The sequence below is a fragment of the Acomys minous genome, assembly GCF_964271855.1.
Source record: "Acomys minous genome assembly, chromosome: 17".
NCBI lineage: Eukaryota > Metazoa > Chordata > Mammalia > Rodentia > Muridae > Acomys > Acomys minous.
Genome location: NC_140500.1, coordinates 18,000,133 through 18,022,711, shown reverse-complemented (window position 1 = coordinate 18,022,711; position 22,579 = coordinate 18,000,133). Strand labels below are relative to the sequence as shown.

The following is a 22,579-nucleotide window of genomic DNA, read 5'->3' as shown; positions in this document are numbered from 1 at the left end:
AGTCAAAACGTGAACAAGGAGTATGGTGAATGGCTAACACTTTCATCATTAAGGATAGAAAATCTTATTGTAATCTTTTAGTTGTTGGCATAACTATGGACACCATGTCCTGAAAGACTGCAAGAAAAAAAAAAGAGGGTTATGTAAAACTGTAGAAAAACTTAAGAAACCATACATATAAAGGGAGAACAACATGAGAAATTAGAAGAAGCATGTACCAAATTAATTCCATTTAAAAAATATGAGACACCTTTCCTGGACACGTTAGCTCCTGGTAAATGGGAAGAGGGCTTGAGAGGAAGGGGCAGCTTCCACTCATGGAAATGTGTCAGTGACATCGGTAGTGGGTGTCAGGTGGGTGTAACTGACGGAAAATAGTGGTGTGGACAGAGCAGAGCACTGACCCTTGGAGATGCTCCTTAAGGGAGAGAGAAGAGCTTAAAGAGAATAAAACAGAGGACCCACCTTAGCGAATGAAACGTCTTACCTACAGAATGAACTATATAAGAAAAAAGCATTCCTCAGATATTTCAGGATAAAGGGAATAGTCACAAATTGACATACGAGGAATTTTAAAAGAGCACAACTCAGAAACTCAACAAAGAAAGCATAAAAATGGGCAAAACCAAGGAAGAAATAGTTAAGAATTGTTGGTGTTGATCTGGAGCTACTATGCATTCAAGCGTTAATTGCTCGCCCCGCAGCAAGATCCTCTCTGTCCTATGATATCCAAAATGATGTTGTGTGAATCTTGCCTCTCAAATGATCCCTGACTGGCTAGTAAAGTTGCCTACTACTACCTGGGCTGGGCAGAAGAGAGAGAGGTGGAGCTAAGCTTCCCAGGCTAGAAGGACTATAAGGAGACAGGAGGTCGCCATGGGGTAACTAGGAGCACATGGCCAAGAGCAGCTTGCTCTGAGGACTGGCCTGATGGAGCAGAAGCAGCCCACCTAGGAACATGTGCAAGTGTTTGGGATTTTTTGGCTGGGAAGCAGACAAGATAGCTTAGAGGGTTGATATCTGGCCAGCCCTATTGCTTTAAGGCTTATTATAAATCTAACAAGTTTTGGGGGCTGGAGAGATGGCTCAGAGGTTAAGAGCACGGTCTGTTCTTCCAGAGGCCTCGAGTTCAATTCCCAGCAACCACGTGGTGGCTCATAACCATCTTCAATGAGATCTGGTGCCCTCTTCTGGTGTGCAGGCAGACATTTGGGCAGAATACTGTATAAATAATAAACAAATAAATCTTAAAAAAAATAAATCTAACAAATTTCTGTGTTCTTTTATTTGGAAAAATAGCTGGTTTATGAATAACTGCTGCCATAATGCCCTGTATTAAATAATATATACAGAATAATTAATTCTTTTTTACAGAGAATGAACTCAGAAAAAGAAAAAAAAACCACCAGAAATAAACTCTAAAGGCTCCAAGAAAAATGATTGACAGTAACCACCCATTGTTCATTTGCTTTTGTTTTTTTTTTGAGGCAAGGTCTTGTGGCTTCGAACTCCTGATTTTCCTGTGTGTGCCTCCCAAGCAAAGAGATTACAGATGTGCATAGCCACACCTAGCACACCCAACTTATAGAAGAGAAGGAAAAAGCAAAAGAAAAAAGAAAAAAAAGACTCAAAGTAGGCCACAGGCAAACTGGAGAGTGTGAGAACATGTTTAAAAAAATGAGCTAACACATGAATGAAATTTCCAGGAAAAGGAAGAAATAAAAAAGCTTAAAATTTAAGGCATAATTCAGACCAAGCTTTGGATTTTCCTCACCATGATAAATCCTAAGAGATGACTTACTAAATTTTTTACTTTAAATACAAAGGGAGAAAAAGCTTCCAAAGCTTCTGGACAAAAAGATCAAATAACCACTGAATATAAATTAGTCTGACAGCACAGTTCCTTTAAATATGTTCACAGTGAGGTATATGGGAGCCAGGTTTTAAAGAAACCTAAGAAAAGGTACAAGCCTAAAATTTAAGTCGCATCACCTATCTTTTATATGTCAAGGCATTGTTCTTTACTTCTTAAAAAAATGTTTTTGCATCTTGTTAGTTTTGTTTTGTTCTGTTGACACAGGTCTCATGTAGCTGAGGTTGGTCCTCAACTCCTGATCCTCCTGCCTCCCACACGCTGAGGTCACAGGTGTCCCCACCATGCCCAGCTCCTAGGTCAAGGCTTTAGAAAAACAATTCTGAGAATGAAAATGTCTTGGAATTCTGAAGACGCCAGCAGAGAATATGCTTTATGTAATCAGAAGATGACTTGAAAACTGGGATGGCTCAGGGAACAACGGAGAAACTCAGCTAGAAGTGTAGTGTGTTCTCTCAGGGAACGAGAGATGCAATTTTAAGTTGAGAGAAAGGAAAAAAGCAGGAAACTGTCGGCCAGTCACTGGTAGGAGTCACTGCCTATTACTTGGAGTGACTGGGCTGGGTTTCAAGGTTAAACAAGAAAAAAAAAGTGCAGCCATTCTATTCTTGAGAAAGTCACTACAACAAAAATTCAAAAGCAAAGTGTGATGGCTTATACCTTTGATCCTAGCACTCAGAGGTGGAGGAAGAGGCAGAGACAGAGGCAGAGGCAGAGGCAGAGGCAAATTGATCTCTGTTTGAGGACAGCTTGGTCTATATAACCAGTTTTAGGACAAACAGGGCTACACAGGGAGAGATTCTTTATGTCTGTCTGTCTCTCTGTCTCTGTCTCTGTCTCTGTCTTTGTCTCTGTCTCTTTCTCTCTTTCTCAGTCTGTCTGTCTGTCTCCCTATCTCTTTTTCACCTCAGATTTCATTTGATATATATATATACACACATATATAAATATATATACATATATAATCAGATTTCATATGAACATACACATATAAATATATACATACAAATATATAGTCCGATTTCATAGCTATAAAATAATCTGATAACAGAAATGACACCATCTTAACATACATGAACATTTCAAAAACACATGTCTGAGCACAGCAATACACAGAGAACTTCATAAAATAGAAATATGAAGACTATGAAGCAATATAACCTGAAATAGCAGAGTATTGCAAGATAGTCTTTTACAGTATGTGAATTTTTTGCCATAGAAGGGTATCTGTAAACAGAAGAAAACAGGAATTTCTAAAACAGAAAACTGAAGCAAGCTCCACACAGTGGGATCTACAGGGGAGTTTGAAGGTCGGGCATAGGGAAAGGGATGAAGCCTGGTGGTAAAGATCTTGCTTTGCATGAACAAGTCCTGGCTCTAATCCCACCATCACAGCAAACAGCAAGCAGACAATGATATCGGAGGAAAATGTGTAGACATCTCACCCACTTAACTGCCTTAATACAAGTGACAGAGTTTTAAGAACCTGCTAGAAACAGTAGCAACAAAAATATAAAAATAATGATAACAGCAAAATATGGGTAAGCCAATAACTAATAAAGAAAATAGTGGCACAAGCCTGTGATCTCAGCACTCAAGGAGGCAGAGGCAGGCGATCTCTGTGAGTTTGAGACCAGCCTGGACTACAAAGTGAGTCCAGGACAGCCAGGGCTACACAGAGAAACCCTGTCTTGAAAAAACAAGCAAAAAAGTGTAAGTGTAACATAAAGGGAATATAAGCTGCTGATACAGAGAACGTAGCTCTTAAGTCATAAAAACTTCTTCACTTTTCAACACAATGAACTTGGAAATCTACGTAAAAGTCTTAATCCGGAAGCTGGGAAAGGTGGCTCAGTGGTTAGGAGCATTGGCTGCTCTTCCAGAGAACCTGGGTTCAATTTCCAGCATGAGTGAACAGATGTATATGCAGACAAAACATTAATACGCACAAAATAATAAAATATTTTATCCTAATCTCTTAAGGAATGTAGCAAAGCTTGCATCAATCTAGAGACAATACTTTGATGAGCCAACATTTATAAAGCAAACATGGAAAGCTGTTAAGACACTGTTGAGACACTGTCATTCATAAGTCACCAGGATTTCCTGGTCCTCATGTTTCTCTGTTTCCTCCTAAGGCAAGAACAAGGTAAGGATGCTACTGCCCCACAATGCAGTTCTGTGCTGGAATCATGCAAGGAGAAAACAGAGGCGTGGAATGAAACAGAAGGAAGCAAGACAGGGGAAGGAAGGCAAACAGGAAGGAAGGAGGGGAGACTGGGAGGGAGGGTGAGAAAAAACTTTCTATTTGATGGCAACTTTGTGCTACAAAGAAGCAGAAATAATGAAAAACAGAACTCAATTAACAAAGGAACTTAGCAAGTCTGCAAAATGTTGTTGTGCAAAACAGCTGCCAGGTACTTAAATAACAGTGGAATATATAGTGGAAGAAAACCTTGCTTACAACAGCAACAGATTAATTATGACACACGTGTGGATAAACAAAGAATTTACATAAGAAAGCCATTTAACATTCAATTCAATAGACAGAAAAATATACTTGGAAAAATAAAAAGCCATTTTAAAATTCTTAATTAGACTATTTCCCCACGGGTGGGGGGGTGGGGGGGGCAGGAATGCTGAAGTTAATTTGTAAATTCCATGTAATCACAGTAAAAATACCAGCTAGCTTTCCCTCCTCAAGCTAGAGAAGTTAGAAGTAAGTTGATATTAAAATCAACTATACCAGCAAGGGACACCCTCGAGTGCCTTGCTACATGGCCACAGGAGTTGATTCCTGCCAAAAATTAATCTTTATCATTAAAACTGTGGGACTGACTGTAGGAAAAGAAAATCCAATGGAATAGAATGTGAAACTGAGAAATAAGCGTAATAAATAGAAATGCCATCCAGGATAAAGTGTCTCATGTCACCTGAGCAGAGACAACATGTCAACTGATTTTACTTAAAAAAAAAAAGATGAACTAGACAATTAGTTCATATTCAAGGAGCCAGAGCTCCTTGGGGGAAAAATCAGGGTTTTTTGTTTTGTTTTGTTTTTTGTTTGTTTTTGTTTTGTTTTTTCAAGGCAGGGTTTGCCTTGGCTGCACTAGACTAGCTTTGTAGACCAGGCTGGCCTCGAACTCACAGCAATCCGCCTGCCTCTGCCTCCTAAGTGTGCCACCACGCTTGGCAAAACATCAGTTTTTAAGGCTGTTACAAAGAAGGTAAATACAGGCCTGGGTCATCCTGGGCCAGGATTAGTTGATGCTGAGAATGAATAAGACACTTTCTTTTCTTTTTTTTTTTTTTTGTTTTGTTTTTTGAGACAGGGTCTCTCTGTGTTAGCCTTGGCTGTCCTGGACTCACTTTGTAGACCAGGCTGGCCTCGAACTCACAGCGATCCGCCCACCTCTGCCTCCCGAGTGCTGGGATTAAAGGCGTGCGCCACCACGCCCGGCCAATAAGACACTTTCAAAGGGCATAGGGACCAACTGAAAAAACACTCTCAGCATGATTTTTAAGATATCACATTGTTTAGAATCTTTAACCTGTCATACTGATGCATAGAGTTCTGTATCACCGTACACGGCAGGCAGGGAACTCAACCCATGCTGATAACCAAGGAAGGAGCACAGAAGCAAAGACTTGGTGCTTTCAACATGTCCTGTCTCAAGTAAAAGCATCATGTGAAGGACAGGGCTTGCAACCGCACAGCTTGGGGACACTGAGGAACGAGGGTGCTTACACTTTCAGGTGACAGTTCTTGTTCGCGGTTCAGTAGAAGGACACTTTTGTCCACTGCTCGCAGGGCGCAGAAGGAGCCAGGGGCTGCCTGAAGATGAAGACTGGTGGTGGAGCCAGGTTGGCCCTGCCCCTTTGAGAACTTTATGCTAACCTGAAGTAGAAAAAGGAAAGCTTTGAATAAACCCCATCTTTGAAAAAAAAAAATCCTGACAGACAGATTTCTGTACATACATTTTCCTGCCCGTTCTCAGTTCCCTGTGGGAACATCTCCTTTTACCCTGTCCCCACCCCCAGCTTCCCAAGATCAGGCATCCGCAAGATGCCTCGTCATGACATTCATTCTTTAGTAATTTAACTGTAAGATTATGAGGGGGCCAGACAGAGAGGGCTGGTGGGTAAGAGGGCTTGCTACCAAGGCGTACCCCCTGAGGACGATCCCCGGAACCTATATCATAGGAAAGGAGAATGGAGTCCTGCAAACTGTCTCCTGATGTCCACACACTCACCTCATGGGCGCACGCATGCATGTGCACACGTGCACACACATGCACACTAAACAAATCACTTACTGTGAAAACAAGTTTTTAAAAGGAGGTAGCAGGAAGGAAAATGCCCACCCCCGATGACAGGAGAAACATCACCTTGTTTTTAAAGCACTTGTCAATGTCGAGTTTGACACTGTCGGCAATGATTTCCCCACTGGGGTGGATGGTGTAGACAAAGAGGAAGGCTACTGGTGCCAGGTCAGCGCTGGTGTTGATTGGGAAAGAGAAGTTTGCATTCCAGGCTGGGGAAACAAGCGATTCATAGATGACATAGTGCTGGCTCTAACTTGTATCTCTTGGGTTTGCTTAGATGAAAGAGAATGGCTTGTGGATTAAAAAAAAAAAAAAAAAAAGCAAACTGGGCCTTGTTCAAATGCAAACAGAAATTTGACTTATACACAGATGAAGATGATATTACAATAGGACTGCCTTAGACATCACTTTTCTAAAGTACATAACTAACTGACAGTAATGGTACCAGCTACTTTTTGTCAATGACACAAACTAGAGACACCTGGGAAACTTCAATTGGGGAATTGCCTCCATCTGATGGGCCTGTGGACCTGTCTACAGGGGCCTTTTCTTGATTAATGATTAATGTGGGAGGGCACAGCCCACTGTGGGTCCTGGACAGCTGGGTTTAGGAGGGATAATAGAGCAGGCTGGGCAAGCCACTGAGAGCAAGTCAGTAAGCAGTGTTCCTCCATGGCCTCTGCTGCTGTTCCTGCCTCCAGGTTCCTGCCTTGAATTCCTGCACTGACTTCCCTCCATGATGGACTGACACCTGAAGTATAAGACAAAATAAACCCTTTCCTCCCCAGCTGGCCAGTGTGTACCACAGCAATAGAAAGCTCACTAGAACAATGATAGAAAGGCAAGGAATCGCCTTTCCAAAGTATTCCGTATGTTGCCTCAAACCCTCCAACTGCTCGTGGAAATAAGCGCTCATCCTAACTTGAAGAAAAGTATGGAGATAAGGTACATATTTCAGAGCAAGAGCATCATATCCACCTTGGATCCTGACTTCCTTCTGTCCGCTGAGGAAGATGCTTCCCCTCACCGTCACCTGTGCCGGGCAAAGAAGAGCCAGGGTGAGCATTGCAGCTAGCATCCCATCATGTCATCATGGGGCGATCTGGTGACTGTTGTGTTCTATAACAAGGTAGCCTCCACAAACAAATATTAAAGCACATGTTTGGGCCAGAACAGAGGAAACCCCAGGAACTCTGTGAAGCCATCTAATGCAAGTGCAAGGTGGCAGCTTCATCAGTCCGTTATCTACCCACTTGCCTCGAGTCCGTGCTGTGAAATGGAATGTCCATAAGGCTGACCAGATGACTTGAACTCTTTACCAGTGCCTCGAGCCTACTGCCTATTGTAGTTGTTGAGCCTAATTGATTCCACTAATGTTTCTATTTAGTAATATACATCTGAGAAGACCAGGGCTTAGAGAGCCTGAGCAATGTGTCCACAGTGGACACGTGTGCTTGAGGAGAGAATCGGGGGACAGGAATGTCTTCATTTCCAAGTCTGTTTTTCATATCATTAAAGGGAAGGAGAGCAGCTTCCTTTGCTGCTCATTAGTTTGAGTTTTCCATGCTACCCTCACCCATGGTCATAACCATTTGATGCGAAGTATAAGGAAATGATTGAAGAAGCAAGTGTTTCCGTCATAGGGAAACAGATGGCCTGGGGCCATTTTGCGAGCTTGCTCCTGTGCTCTTAACGGAGCCAGGGAGTATTCAGCAGCAAAGTGGGTAAGTGGGGCTCACTCAGGCTGACAAGGGCTGACCGATGACACCCCCTAAGCTGTGCTGTGCTGGTTGGACAGATCCACCAGCTGAGACTTACCAAATAGAAGAAGTTCACATCTGAGCCATCCTTGTAGGCCTCAGGGTTTAGGGAGTAAAGTACTGAAATCATCTTCTCTTGATTACATGGAAGCTGCTTTGGCTCCGAAACAATCTTCAGGAAGCTGCTGGTGTTGGAGTAAAAGCGTGAGACTGAGAAGTAAGCATCGAAATACTCAGGGGCCAGCCAGCTGGAACGATGGCAGCTTCTAGGTTGGACATACACGGCCTGACGTGACAGAAGCAAAGGAAAGACTTTAGAATAATAACCCCCAAAGACAGGGAATACTGTAGGATGCAAGCCTTGTCATCATCTCTTCAGAACAGGGAGGAACCTAGCTCATAGCTGTTATTGGGAAGGGTTGGTGATATGGCTCAGCAGGTAAAGGACTTGCCACCAAGTCTGACCACCCAAGGTTTATTCTCAGGACCATTGTGGTGGAAGGAGAGAACTAACTCATACAAAGTAAGATAACGATAGTGCTCCCTCTTTCTTGTTTATTAAAAAATGATCATGGTTATGTGGCTGTCTAATTGGACTAACAGTGAATTGTTATGTTCTATTTGTGTGTGTGTATATGTCTGTGTATGTGTGTGTGTGTGTGTGTGTGTGTGTGTGTGTGTGTGTGTCTGTGTGTGTGTGTGTGTGTTGTGTTGGGGGATGTAAGGATAACTGACTGCATCCCACTATGGCTTGCAACTCACGATGCTCCAGTCTCAGCATCTTGGATGCTAGAATGACAGGCATCAGTACCATGCTTTGGCCTTCTACTTTTAATTACAGTCGGAGAATTAGATTTTTACATTCGGCTCTCTTTACCTACATGTGAGCCATAACGAACTGTTTAACTGCAAGCTTCTGTGGAAGTTTCAGAAAGGAAATCTCACAGCATCTCCCTGTCTATGCAAAGAGTGATGCAGGATTTTCTTTACCTGGCACTTCTATATTCACAGAAGACATACTGGTCATGATGGAGTCCCTGAAAGAGAGCACTAGCATCTCACCTTCTGAACTCCGCTCTCACTGAGTACTGAGTGGGCAAGCAAGTCACAGAAAATAGGCTACTAAGAGCCTTCTCATGCCCAAGTCCCTAGCATTGGACACTCTGTGGGATTCTTGACAGTCTCCGCCAGCCCTTGGATGTCTTACTTTCAAGCTGATCTGTGGATCAAATATCTCTGAAGTGTTAATGGAAAAGTGAGCTTCCCCATTCTCGTCAGTTGTGTAATTTCCCAGAGGCTTGCCGTTCAGCTCCAGTTGCAAAAGCTTGCTCACCATTGGTGCGTTATTGGGACCAGAAAATCTCAGCTGTACAAAAACAGAAATGTTAATATTCTCATGACACAAAACTCCACATTTCTGCAGGGGATTTTCAATTCATGGTCCTGATCATTTAACAGACATTTCAGTGAATAAAATATTCATCCTGCTAACTGTGCACGTTGCGTTTACATGTAAAACAGGAGAAGCTATCATTTTATACGTTGTTTGCTTTTAGCCTAGGACTTTCCAAGCATTTCAGACATAAGAATATTAAAAATGGATTGTAAACTCAGAAAAGAGTGTCTGGAAATTTTCAAGGGATAATCTGTGAACAAAGAAAACCGAAGAAGCTCCTCTTAAGAGCACCAGTCAAACCTACAGTCCCCAAATAAGGGATCCCTCTCCTGTAGAACGAGTCCATGTTCTCGAAGCTCACGGTGCCAAGCACTGAAGTGATAAAAACATGGTGTGTTTTACTGATCTGCACACCTGTAAGAAATGATGGAACATAGCATCAGGGAGGAATTCATCATTTGAACAAGAACCCTCGGGGGTCAGGGTCGGGGTCGGGGTCGGGGATGGGACATGTATCTTAGTGGTAGAACGCTGGCTGCCTCAGTGTATGTGAGGCCCTGGATTCAACCCTTCCACTCCCTGCCAAAATCCACCTTTAACGGTGCTTCGTTTTACCGTTTTGAGTGATAATTAATTCACATCAATAACTGACGTTGCTAACTCCATATGTGTTTTTCCTCCCCCCTCTTCTCAGTGGTAGGAAATTGTTCATAAGATACAGTCATTACCTGTTCCAAATTCTGTAACCACTGCATTAACGTTAAATGTCATGAAAAACCCAGAGCGGTAGAGTTGGAAGACTTTCGTGTTGACCATTTGAGAGACGCAGCCATCTTTCAGCTGGAAAAACAGAGGTACGATGAAAAGATTAAGAATCCGAGAGTCTCGTGGAACTTAGGCATGGGTTCACCCCACCCCCGAGGGCCCGGGTCTCCCTCACTGAGTTACTGAACCAATGAAAAAGGGTTAAAGCAGGAAGATAAGGTGGGGGAGGACTTGAACCAAGAGAAGGGAGATTTTACAGATCTAAGGACATTCTCCTGGAAGCGATGTAGGCGTGAGAAAGTAAAGAATGAGAATAAAGCTAACGAGCTTGGACCAACACCCTTTACATGTCAGCAGCTGTTCAAGTCCACTGTCTGAAATAGGGGAAACATGTTTTTTTTTCACTACTTACAGCAATAATTAGAAAACTGTAATTTAGTCATATTTTGAAATAAGAAATATGTACTAAGTTCAAAACTATTATTTGGGTTAGGCTGTATACTACACCCCTTGTGTAGGCACACACGTGGAAAAAAAATCTTTAAAAAAAGAATTAAAAAGACGAAAATTAAAATCAATGAGTTACAGACATGCCCATCAGAATAGGTGAGTTTTTTTGTTTTTTTTTTTTTTAAACAGGATTTAGAATGAAGGAGAACGGAAGTCTAGGACAAAGCCCACGGAACATTCTGGGTTGCAGGTGTTTCCAAATCAACTGCCTGAGGAAGCATTCATTGTCCAAGGAAAGACCAAGGAGACCACGCAGATGTTACAGAACATTGGGGAACCAATGAGCAACTGTGCAGGTCTAAAAGCAGGCAGGCAAAAGCACCCAAAAGCAAACCTCCACTAGCCACACAACCCAAGTGCTGTAAATCCTGTTTGTAAGTGCAATGAAATCACCATTGGCAGCGAGGGAGACTGTCCCTCTGTACCTGCGCAGTGAACTGCTCACATATTTCGTTATTATCGTTCTCACAATACCCAGAGGAGGCGAATTCTCGGCACACTTGGATCTGGGCTTTCCCCTGCACGGACTGGCCGTAGGTGTGCCTAGTGGGAAAAGGTACATCCGTGATTACAAACGGGCAGTGCCATAGTGACATTTACGGACCTCATCAGAAGCCGTATATAAAGCCTTGACGCTGAGTGCTTCCATCTAACCACCCGTGAGGCTATTTTCTCCCACAGAATTTAGGTGACACTAGGCATTTGATTTATGAAGAGGATCTGGCTGGTTTAAAAACACACACACACACTCAAACAAATTCAACGTTTCGTTAAGTTTTAGGTGATCTAAAATATCAGCGAAGGGAAACTTAACAGGCTGGAGAGGTGGCTCAGAGGTTAAGAGCACTGCATGCTCTTCCTAAAGGCCTTGAGTTCAATTCCCAGCAACCACACGGTGGCTCACAAGCATCTATAATAAGATCTGGTGCCCTCTGCTGGCATTCAAGGGTGCATGCACGTGGAACACTCTACACATAATAAATCTTTTCTAAAAAAAAAACCTTAATGAGTCAAAATGTTAAAAATATCTAATTTGTTATTAGTATTATAAAATGAGTTTTCTTTGGCAGAAATACATAGGCAAAACTTGATGGTTCTGGATAATCAAGTTCTTCCAGATCAGTATTTTAAAATTTATTTTCATTTTATCACCATCTAACATATGAACATATTGATTGTGTTGGCACCAAGAGTATAATTAGGAGCCAACATTCCAAAGGTTTCCTGGGGATATTATGAAATTTTTCCCTAACCCTCACCTGCCATGTGTTTACCAGGTAGCTCTTTATAGACTGCAGCTTCAATATTTTAAAAAATATCCAAATGTTGGTGGGGGATTTTTTTTCTTTGTCACCTGTTAAAGAATCCAACAACTCTTACCAGGTGTCTGTTCACAGGATGACACCAAACTTCCCACAAAGCTAATGTCATCCCAATACTTAAAGGTGACCTTTCTTTATAAAACCGAGATGATGACAGCGCCTATCTCATGACATTGTGGGAATAATTTTTGTAGCTGTCACTTAATAAATATTACCTGTTTTATATTATCATCAATTTTAGAAAAGATATCACCAAATGGATAAAGGGCATCAGAAATAATTTCCTAAGTAGAGGCTAACCGTTCCTAGGGTCAGATAGGATGTTTTTATGTTAAGGGACTCAAATAAGTTAAAATTAAATTATAAATTTTCTTATTTGTATGAAATTTTGATAGTTTCTTTTCTTTTTCTTTCTTTTTTTAAATGAGAACACTCAATGGTGGTAAAGACTCGATGAAATCAGTACTTATGTATCAATTTCTGGAGTTAGGGGAGCAACATGGCATTTTAAAAGATAAAAGACTATTACACATCTTGACTTGATGATTCCCTTTAGTGACATGTCTCTTAAGTAAACAACTTTCAGTTTAAAATTAGGAAACTATACAGTTTTACATAAGATATATACTGCCAATGTATTAATTACTAGAACATACAGGTAATAGATTACATGTTATATAGTAGAATACAACTTAGTAAAATTGCTACTTGTATTATGAACATACACTTTCAAGGTAAGGAATTAGAATATATAGAAAAATTAGCAAAATATGGAGACATGTGTTTTTCAATGTTCGATAAAATGGATAGAAAAGAATAAATATAACAGGGAAAATTTTCACAAAGTACTAGAGGAAAATTGGCTACAATGTGATAGCAATCGGTAAAATGTGCTGTACTTCATTTTTATGTTTTTTCTTTATATTTTTCGGGCATTTAAAACTTCTACAGTAATTTTAACATAAGTATATAAATACTGTTTTATGTCTAAAATTAAGTTAATTTACCCTGTAGGGATAATTCTGAAAAACACTTACTTTGCACATGTAACCACTTGAAATTGATTGTCCGTAATAGTTATTGTCTCTGGTGCACTGACTTCAACTTCAAATTTGGGCAATACTGAAAACAAAGAAACATGCTTCAGCAGACAAACCCTAGCGAGCAAAGCTATAGCAACTCTAGCAAGCTGTGTTCGTGCATGCTGTTTTCCTCCAAAGCCCACGCCAGTGCACTGGGGTCTGTGATGGTGCCTCACTAAAGATCGATTATTCTGTGTTTGTTTGTTTGTTTTTGTCTGGCATCAAAATTCACTCTTCTTAATGATTTAACCTCGTAGATCCTTTCTAGGAGAGTATCTGAATTTCAGAAAATGAGATGTTTCTTAGGTGAGGGGAGAGGTAAGCAAGGATTAGAGTAAGACCTGGGCCCAGAATGAGGCAGAGAGGACAAAGACGCAACAGAAGAGCCAACAGCAGAGACCCAACCTGAGCTGCAGCTATGCTTGCCTGAGTCTAAAGCCGTGTGTTCTGTTGCTTTGAACTTATGTGTAGGAGACTCACAAACAGTACTTGGTTACCATCTTGATTAACGCTGAATTGATGCACCACTGTCATTCCTGATTGCTTTTTGATGACAATTGTGTAATCCCCAAACATTGGTTCTGGAGTCAGTTGGAATGAGAGCTGGGTGATGTTTCTGAAAGCGGTCACATTTTTCCATTGAAAAATCACATTGTTTTCAGGATCCTTGAAAACAGAGAATAAAAAACAGCAATCAGAGTTTGTATGTGAAAATTACCTCTTCCTTCTTATTTTGGGTGTTTTCTATAATTACTGAAATAAAGAGTAAATCACTATAGCACAATGACCTCAAATCACTGAAACAATGTAACTATTCCAACATATTCAAACTCAATTGATATTTTTCTTAAAACTAAAATCACATGAAAAATAATTTATAAGTAATACCTTTGATTTTTATCTTTCCAAAGCAGAGTAGTAGTATATCAAATAATTAAAAATTCAACATACTTAGTCCAGAATAGTACTCTCAAAGCAGAATGGACTCATACCAATGAGTATATAAGGGGACACTCATCCTAACCAACATTTAAAATGATTGTCACAGGGGGCTGGAGAGATGGCTCAGTGGTTAAGAGCACTGGTTGCTCTTCCTGAAGACCGAGGTTCTATTCCCGGCACCTTCGTGGTGGCTCACAACTCTCTGTAACTCCAGTCTCAGGGACTCTGACGCTCCCTTCCGGCCTCTGCGGGCATTGCAGGCATGTGGTGCAAATACATACACGCAGGCAAAACACCCGCGCACATTAAATCAATACATTGTTTAATTAAAACCGATTGCCACAGGTTTCCACTTGGTCCCTATGGATTACGCAACAGCACCTAAGTAGAGTTTCTGTGATTTCAAAAAGCAGGGGCCGTTTTCAGAATGCGATCTTCATCTGCTTTCAGCACACACCCACCAGTTCACTTCAATAAATCTTTTACTTTTTCCAGCTCTGATTAGAGAGATCACATTTAAGAGATTTGATTAAAAAGATGGTGTTTAACAGATTATGGAAGGAAACAAAACTGTTACTAACCATTTAAAAAGTTTTAGTGATTTGTTTTCCTCTCGTATAAAGTTTAGAAAAAATGAAGTATCCTAGAGTTCCTTTCTCTCAGGGCCGCCCATGAGACCCCATGCTGGCTTAGGGGTGAGTGGATGTCATAAGCCAGAATAAATTATTTCCAAAAGAAGCAGACCGTACATGCACTGAGGCTAAAACCCCACGCTCCGGAACACGGGTGCTGTTCCGAGTGCCCACACGGACACGTTGTGACTTGTGAATGGTGAATTTTTACCCATCAGAGCCAATGTTAATTAAGCTTTATATCTCTTTCAGTAGAATTCAACATCAGCTGGATCAGCCGTGAAAGCAAACTACTGAGTAACGAAGAGAACGTGAGACTGGCTTCCTGAGATTCATATCATTTCAGGGACCAGCTGTTTGTTGCACAGACGGGAAGCTTAAAGCACCCAAACATTAGACAGGGCAGTTGGAAGTCTATGAGTGTCTTGTGTTTGCCTAGATAAGTGCGGATTATGAGCCTGGACCCCACAGTGGCCTCCAGGATTAACTAATAATGGCAGCACACACTGTATGTGGAGAAACAAAACACAGGTGCTAAAAATCAATTGCTACTTACAAGTAAGCTGTAAGCACAACCAATTAAGAGGTAAGTGCCAGGCATATAGTAACACCTCAGCACTATGCGGTTATTCATCAATGGTGGTATGATTTTTAGAATTATAACATACAGTGGGAAAACAAACAAGTTTCTGCTTTCAGATTCCAGCACATTACTCTTGGGGACTCCTGGACTAGAAATCAGCAGTCCTAGGTTTTGTCAGACTTCCATATTTATATTTTAAATACACTTCTAACCATCTTCAGATGCAGATTTCTTTTCTGTTTGTTTCAATCATCTTAATTTTTAGCTCATAAAACTGGAAGTTGGCAGCACACCACTGCAATTCTGAATGTTTTTAGCTGGATATGGAAAGGAAATGTCTTACCTGGAGGGTGATTAAAGGGTACTGGAAATAAAAAAAAACACAGATTAACACTTCAGTGAGACATTCTCTTGCCAAATAGCATCAATTCCAAGATTTAATTGTTAATTATTTTAGTTAGTGTATAAAACAATGGGCATTGTTACAATATTTTCATATATATATATATATCACTGTATCATCATTGGATTCACTTCATATTACCCTCTCTTATCCACCCCATGTCTTCCTTTGCTTGTGTGTGTGTGTGTGTGTGTGTGTGTGTGTGTGTGTGTGTAAATATATAGCTTAGTCTAGGGTTCACATATGAGAAAAATAATTATATTTTTCTCTTTCTTTCTTTCACTACCCATTTTCTTCCTTCTCTTCCTAGAACCACTTCTCTCTCTTTATAGTATCCATTTACTTTCATGTTGTGTGTGTGTTTGTGTGTGTGTTTGTGTGTGTGCGCGCGTGCGTGCGTGAATGCACGCGTGCGCATGCGCACATGCACATCTAAAATAAAAAACCATTTATTTTTTGAGTCTGGCTAATTTGACCTAACTCTATGAACTCAGGTTGCATTCATTTTTTTTGCATGTGATGTAATTTCATTCTTCATGGTCAAAGAAAACTCCATCATGTATATACAGCACATTTACTTTGTCCATCCATATACTGATGGGCATCTAGGCTGGTTCCATGCCTTGGCTATTGTGAATAGTACAGGAATAAGCCTGGATAGGCAGGTAGCTGAAGTCTGCTGACTTTACATTCCTGGAAAGTGCTTTGTATCACAATGGATTTGATTAATAGATTTGAATTTCATTGTACCATTATAAATTATGAGCTCACCAATTCATCAACAGGTTTGAGCCAGGTGTTCAGGGTCACAATGCGGAAGTGAACTAAAGAAAGAGGGCAAGGCTGTAAAGTGTTTGCTTTGTGATCCCCACCTTACAGCTATGATTGCTTTAAAATACATACATAATTAATTGCTTTCACATCACAGAATACCACATTCCTTTTCCCCTAGCTCTGATTTGACCCTTTGAAGTTGGGAGTCCATTGGGGAAACTCTCTTATTGTACTTACTGTTCCCCCACTAATAATTCCTGTTGTCCCCAATGCTGATACCAGCTACCATTAGGAACTTTTACCCTATCAGATGTAATACGATTGAAACAGAATTAGTGATAGACTTATTCATAGAAGCACAAATATGAAACATTTATGGGATGGGATAAGTATATGAAAACAGTACGAGTAAAATTAAATTATTTTAGCAGAACTACAAAGGAAAGTTTGGGTTTTTTTGAATGTACAACTTATTCTAATATTTAGTAAGAGCAGAAAAGGGGATATCAGGAAGTGAAAATTTTTTCTTTAAGAACTATATTTGCAGTATTATATGTGAAAATGTCATAATAAAACTCACTGTCTTGTGGGCTTAATTAATTATAAAATAAAAATGAAAGAAGCCTACAAAAGCTGACCCTTTAGAGTACAGTAGCGATTCCTTGGAGGAGTTTCCCTGCCCAAGACATGGTCACATCAGTCATAGCACAGTAAAGAATCCTTGGAGGAGCTGGGCATAGTGGTGCATGGGTAGAGGCAGGTGGATTGCTGTGAGTTCAAGGCCAGCTGGTCTACAAAGTAAGTCCAGGACAGCCAAGGCTACACAGAGAAACTCTGTCTCAAAAAACAAACACAAAACAAAACAACAACAAAAAAAGAATTCTTGGAAGAAACCACCCCTGACACATTCACATCAGCAGGTTCTTCAGTTGCCAGAAATAAATGCCTATTGCTTAAGCCAAAATAAATTCTCTTTTTAGCTCTTTTATTTCTCTTTTAAAAATCATAGAAATATGGAATATGCCATCAGGACACAATGCACAGGTGGTTTCATCTCTAGCCTTTTAATTTACAAATGAAGAAATTAAATCTCAATGATCAGAATCCAAGCTCTGTTTTTTTTTTTAATGGTTTTTTTTGAGACAGGGTTTCTCTGTGTAGCCTTGACTGTCCCGGACTCACTTTGTAGACCAGGCTGGCCTCGAACTCACAGTGATCCACCTGCAGAATCCAAGCTCTGAAGCGAGCTGCCTTGAATTCTAGCTTGGTATTCTTTCTGCCACATTCTGCTTAGAACGACAGTAAAGAAAGCAGAGGGGCTCTGTCTGACCTTCACACGTTACACCAATCAACATAAAAATAGAACAGTAGAAGCCATAACTGCTGCTGGCATGACCTTTGCTGTCATCGGGGCTGCTTTTACAATAACTCTCATTTCTTCCTTGAAAGTCCTAAGAAACTTTCACTACCTCTACTCTAAGGATGAAGTAATTGGTCTGAGAAAGAGAATTAATGAGCTTGTCCAATGGGCACTTGATGGATCACTGGTTTAGATCAAAAGAGTAGAACTTTGGGTTCTGTACAGGTAACCAGTATACCATGAAGCCTCGTCAGCAGGATTTGTATACAGCAGGTGGACGGACAGAGTTTTCTGAAGCAATAAGCCAGCTCCTGGATCTAACCTCACAACTGTAGGGATTGTGGGAATGCAGCAGCCAGTGATGTCAAAGGCCAGTCCTACTAAAGTTTACGCGTTGATTCGGAGACAGCGTTTGCAAAGTGACTTACCTGTGTCTCCAGGTTTGTGGACAGGTGTGTCTGTCTGCACAAACGTTGCGTTCTCCTCAGCAGCGATCGCCACAGTCCTCCTCTCAGAGATCTTAAGAGTGTTTCCCTCAGCAAACAGTGTAATGAAGGCCAACTGCTCCGAGGACATCAGAGACACCTGATGATGAAGAAGCGCATGGAGGAAATTGCACGTCAAAACGTAGACGGTAAGATCGGCAAAGCCTTGTGAACCCATCACTGGCCGTCAAGACTCCCTGATCACCTGTTGCAACTGCTTGTCTCGGTATAAGGTTATTTTCTAATAAACTCAGTTTCCTATCTTCTTGCTGCCTGTTTTCTTTTTATGTTGTCCTAAACGAAAGCCCTCCACCCTTTAACCTATCCTCTTGGGGGGTGGGGGGTGGCGGGGGAGAGGACTCTGTGAAACATGTTTACTTTCTAAAACAGCAACTGCCCCCATCATTTCCTATAATAGAAAATTGCCAACAACAGCAGCAAAGCATGGTGCGCTTTAAATTTTCTTCCTTCCCTCAGAAATTCCATATTATCCCTTAGATTCTGCAAATCACTCCAAACTAAGACTTGTTATTGAAAAAGGAACTTTAAGAGGATAAGTCCACGTCCCCATCCGCGCTACTCCTGCGGCGTGAAATTCAGCGCCTCACTTTGAAGTCTGCGCAAGCGTAGAAGTTGCCTGGTTCCACAGACTGGTCAAAAATAGCGGTACTGGATCCATCGTATTCTAGGGTGACGCTCAGGGACACAGACTCTTTGAGGTCCAGAAGGTGAAGACAGGCTTTTTCTGGGGAAAAGCGTTGTATCACAGAAGGAACCCACAGGATGTACCGCCTGCACAAAGAGAACGCAGCACTCTGTAAACAAGTCTAGAGACTGGCTTACATCCACACACAGCAATCTGAGCTAGTGAAGGATTCCCCAACTGTGCATTTTCCCCCCACAGGCAGAATCATGATAAACTCGGTGCCCACAGGGGTGCCTTAAGAAATATGGCATCCATTCTCCAGCGTTTGCAAACCAGCACTCGCTTGCTGAAGTTGAAATAGAATACTGAATCAATCAGATCTTAACATGGAATCCATTTAAAGAGATGGCATTGCCAGTACTTTGATACAGAGAGTTTAGAATTCCCTTACGGTTCTGAAGCCACTGCGCCAGTGAGATGAATCAGAAGAGCACTGATCAAAATGGTAGGCACCATTTTGTCCCAGCACCTGGGGCGGGGGGTAACTTTAGAAGACGCACTCTTTCCTCCTCTCACCAGAAGTCAGCCACCTAGGTGCTGAGCTTTTCTTTCCTTCCTCTTGTTCTAACTCTGTGGTTGCTTTTTATAGTCTCACGGAACTGGAGATCAGTTACACTCTGGAGCAAGAATCCTGAGAGCGAAGGCTTCAGATTGCCTCTCTGATTGCCTCGCCAGGGGGTATCAGTTTATGTGTAACTTCCTGCTGAGGTTCTCTGGATGCTGGCCTGGCTGTGCAAGTTGGACAGGAAGGAGAGGAAAACAAAGAAAGTAGTCGGGTGACAGGGTGACACGCAGGAGTTCAGACTGTTTTGCTATTCCATACGAGCTGACAGCATTAGCAATGCAGTACTTCCGAGGGAGTAACACTGGCAAGAACATATCTCTGTAAAACACTACCTCAACACCGATTCTCAGAAGGGAAAATGTGGTCAGGGATCACACAGCTCAACACAGGCCCATTTTATGGATAGTTGAATGTGTTGTTATTCTTCTATAATTTTGTAATATAGAATTCAATGCTAAAATGTTGGTTTGCAGTCACCATTTAGCATGATTTTCTTACTAAGGTTTGTGGACCATGTTCACTGTCTCTTCCAATATTATGAAAACTTTAGAGAAAATGTAAAAATACACACATCACAGGCAAAAACCAAACATCAACAAAAACATACAATCTAATTATAAGTGAATGATTCATGCTAATGAAGTGCTAAAATCAATTTTCTTTCTATTATTATTTATGTTGTTATTTTAGACAGGGTCTCACTCTGTAGTACATGCTGATAGCCTGGAACTCCCTCTGTAGCACAGGCTAGCCTTGAACTCATGATGATCTTCCCAGTGTTGGAATTGCTGGCTAGAACCCCCCACATCCAGTTGAATCTTGCAAACTTTGCATAGAGTCTCTAGATGGAAAGTCTCCCATTTTCCATGACTTCCCTTTGGTTTTTAAATTTTTTTTAACATTCCTTTTACTTCAAGTAGTGACAAAGTAAGTGCATGTGGACTGAGGAATGCTAAAAGGTAGGGAAGACAGAAGCCACCTTTAATCTTGTAGAGACTATCTTTCTGTTGGGGAATTAATATTCAAAATATATAGGCAACTTTACTGAGTAGTAAAAATGACAATCCGGTTTTAAAATGAGTACATAATCTGGATAGCATTCCCAGTTGTAGGGGTGGTGGAGATGCACCCCAAAGAACTTATGAAATACCAATTTCTCTCTTTGATTTTCTGTTTGGAAATCTAAGATCTTCCACACATGAGCACTCTAGCCTTGGTGTGCTGAGTAGCTAATGCCATCACCATTGGTTGACCCAATGGACTTTGAGACTCCTAAATTCAAAACTAAATAAGTCTTTCTCTTTTTAGAACTAGTTGCCTCAGGTAGTTTTTGGTAGCGATGTAAACTTAACTAATCATTGGCTATAAAAAAGAAGTTCCCTGGGTTGGTGCTGGTACACGCCTGTAATCCCAGCACTTGGGGAGGCAGAGGCAGGCCAGCCTGGTCTACAAAGAGGGTCCAGGACAGCCAACACTACACAGAGAAACCCTTTCTTGGGAAAAAAAAAAAGTTCCCAGATCCACCTCAGCTAGTAGTAGATCTGAGGATCTTGTTGTTTCTCAGGAACCAGGAATACCACACAAAGAGACAAAGGAGAGCCATAGAAATTAGGCTTTGCTGTGTTCATCTCCTCTGTTAGCATGACGTCACATACCTTTGGTCCAGTCACTATCGCTCATCGTATCTAAGCGTTAAAATGGACAGCTCAGTTTCTGAAATCTTTCATGTCATATAAAACTTTCACTCAGTGAGCCTGTTACCTGTGTTTCTTTTCAGCCTGTCTTTTGTTTTAGAAGTGTTGACTATGTCTCTACAATCAGCGAAGACAGTAATATGAATTTCTGTCCCCTGAGAGATTCAGTAGCGTGCAGGTCATTGGTGCTCACCACTATACTTACTCAGGGTGCTTTTTATTGAGTCCATGCTAACCCACTAGTGTTATGGGAGAAATAGGTGGGAGAAATGAAAAGGTAAATATAAGTGAATATAAGTAAATAAAAATGAAGCAATCATTTTACCAGAAAGACAATGATTTAATAGCTAATCACATAGGTAACTCTTGCAGCCAGTGTAAGTGACACAGCAGAGAAATAGCTACAGGGTATAGGACGATACGTGTTGTGAGGATTTTAGGGCTGCACCAAGTTATAATGACAACCAGATGAACAAGACCAGTCACTGCCTAAGAATAGCTCACCGTCTACTAATTATGCAAATAGTAATTTACTTGGGAGCTACGATCAGCGTTCTGTGAACGAGAACATTACAAAAGACTTTCATAAGAAGGTGCTTCTGGGATTGGAATTGTTAGTGTGGTTCGAAATTTTGCAGGTAGAAGAGAAAAATCAAGGCCAACCCAGGATACACAGTGAGGCCTTGTTAGGAAGAAAAAAGAAAAAAAGAAAGAAAAGTCATGAGTGTAATAGTTCTATTTTGCAGAGAACTGGAAGGTGGGCTTAGGATGGTGGTGGGGAGGGAACCCCAAAACCACAGAAGCTGCTCACAGACTGTTACGAAGACGAGGGCCTGGGCAGTGGCTTTGGTGTTCACCTCAGTTCTTAGAGTTGACGCTGTTCTGATAGAGACTGGAAGAGAGGAGAAAGTCAGGCTGGCACTGAGGTGAATGTTGCTGCAGCTAATGAAACAAGATGAGGACCGAAATAGGCAGGAAGGACATAGGGCCCGTATACAGGAGGAAGGAGGTGACATTATCACCTGTAGGCCACTTGAACAACAAGACATGTGCTGCAGGAACAGTTAGTGATGTAGGCAGGAATCCGGGCGTAACATCAGATGAGCACCATGGGCACTCATATGACAGCACGGGGCAACCATTCAGAAAGGGAGCGAGAATGGGGAAGTCTGCCTTGCCAGTCGGCTGGTGAAAGCTGCAGGCCTGGAGCAGCATGTGTGTGTGTGTTTCCCTGGCCCCCATGAACGTGAGCAAGGCACCCCAAAGTGGTCTTGACACTACCCATAAGACTTTTGTTGGTGCCCTTAGCAGGCATAACTAATCACGGTCCATTTTAAGAGGGGAAAAATCGATGTTGAGTTTATTCTGGCATTCCTGAGAACATCTTGAACTTCAAGTTCCC

At 41.4% G+C, this 22,579-nt stretch overlaps 2 protein-coding genes across 3 annotated transcripts in view; one reads left to right on the top strand and one right to left on the bottom strand.

Moving 5' to 3' along the window:
- The window catches only part of LOC311588549 (alpha-2-macroglobulin-like protein 1), a 40,899-nt gene extending 21,377 nt beyond the window's left edge, over nucleotides 1-19,522 (bottom strand). For both annotated transcript variants that reach the window (XM_084766288.1, XM_084766289.1), the window contains exons 1-15: nucleotides 19,310-19,522; nucleotides 18,821-19,004; nucleotides 18,156-18,312; nucleotides 16,365-16,417; nucleotides 15,534-15,554; nucleotides 13,531-13,699; nucleotides 12,989-13,073; nucleotides 11,055-11,172; nucleotides 10,083-10,194; nucleotides 9,659-9,768; nucleotides 9,166-9,324; nucleotides 8,017-8,244; nucleotides 7,177-7,231; nucleotides 6,262-6,407; nucleotides 5,622-5,771 (exon numbers count right to left, since the gene is read on the bottom strand). In XM_084766288.1, coding sequence (XP_084622414.1) covers nucleotides 5,622-5,771; nucleotides 6,262-6,407; nucleotides 7,177-7,231; nucleotides 8,017-8,244; nucleotides 9,166-9,324; nucleotides 9,659-9,768; nucleotides 10,083-10,194; nucleotides 11,055-11,172; nucleotides 12,989-13,073; nucleotides 13,531-13,699; nucleotides 15,534-15,554; nucleotides 16,365-16,417; nucleotides 18,156-18,312; nucleotides 18,821-19,004; nucleotides 19,310-19,374 — 1,812 coding nt within the window. In that variant the 5' untranslated portion in view covers nucleotides 19,375-19,522. The remainder of the gene's footprint in view (nucleotides 1-5,621; nucleotides 5,772-6,261; nucleotides 6,408-7,176; nucleotides 7,232-8,016; nucleotides 8,245-9,165; nucleotides 9,325-9,658; nucleotides 9,769-10,082; nucleotides 10,195-11,054; nucleotides 11,173-12,988; nucleotides 13,074-13,530; nucleotides 13,700-15,533; nucleotides 15,555-16,364; nucleotides 16,418-18,155; nucleotides 18,313-18,820; nucleotides 19,005-19,309) is intronic.
- Nucleotides 1-21,902, top strand: part of LOC311588561 (large ribosomal subunit protein eL42-like) — a 118,256-nt gene extending 96,354 nt beyond the window's left edge. The window contains exon 2 of the mRNA XM_084766319.1: nucleotides 21,891-21,902. The gene's annotated coding sequence lies outside the window, so the exon portion shown is untranslated. The remainder of the gene's footprint in view (nucleotides 1-21,890) is intronic.
- Nucleotides 21,903-22,579: the final 677 nt, after the last annotated feature.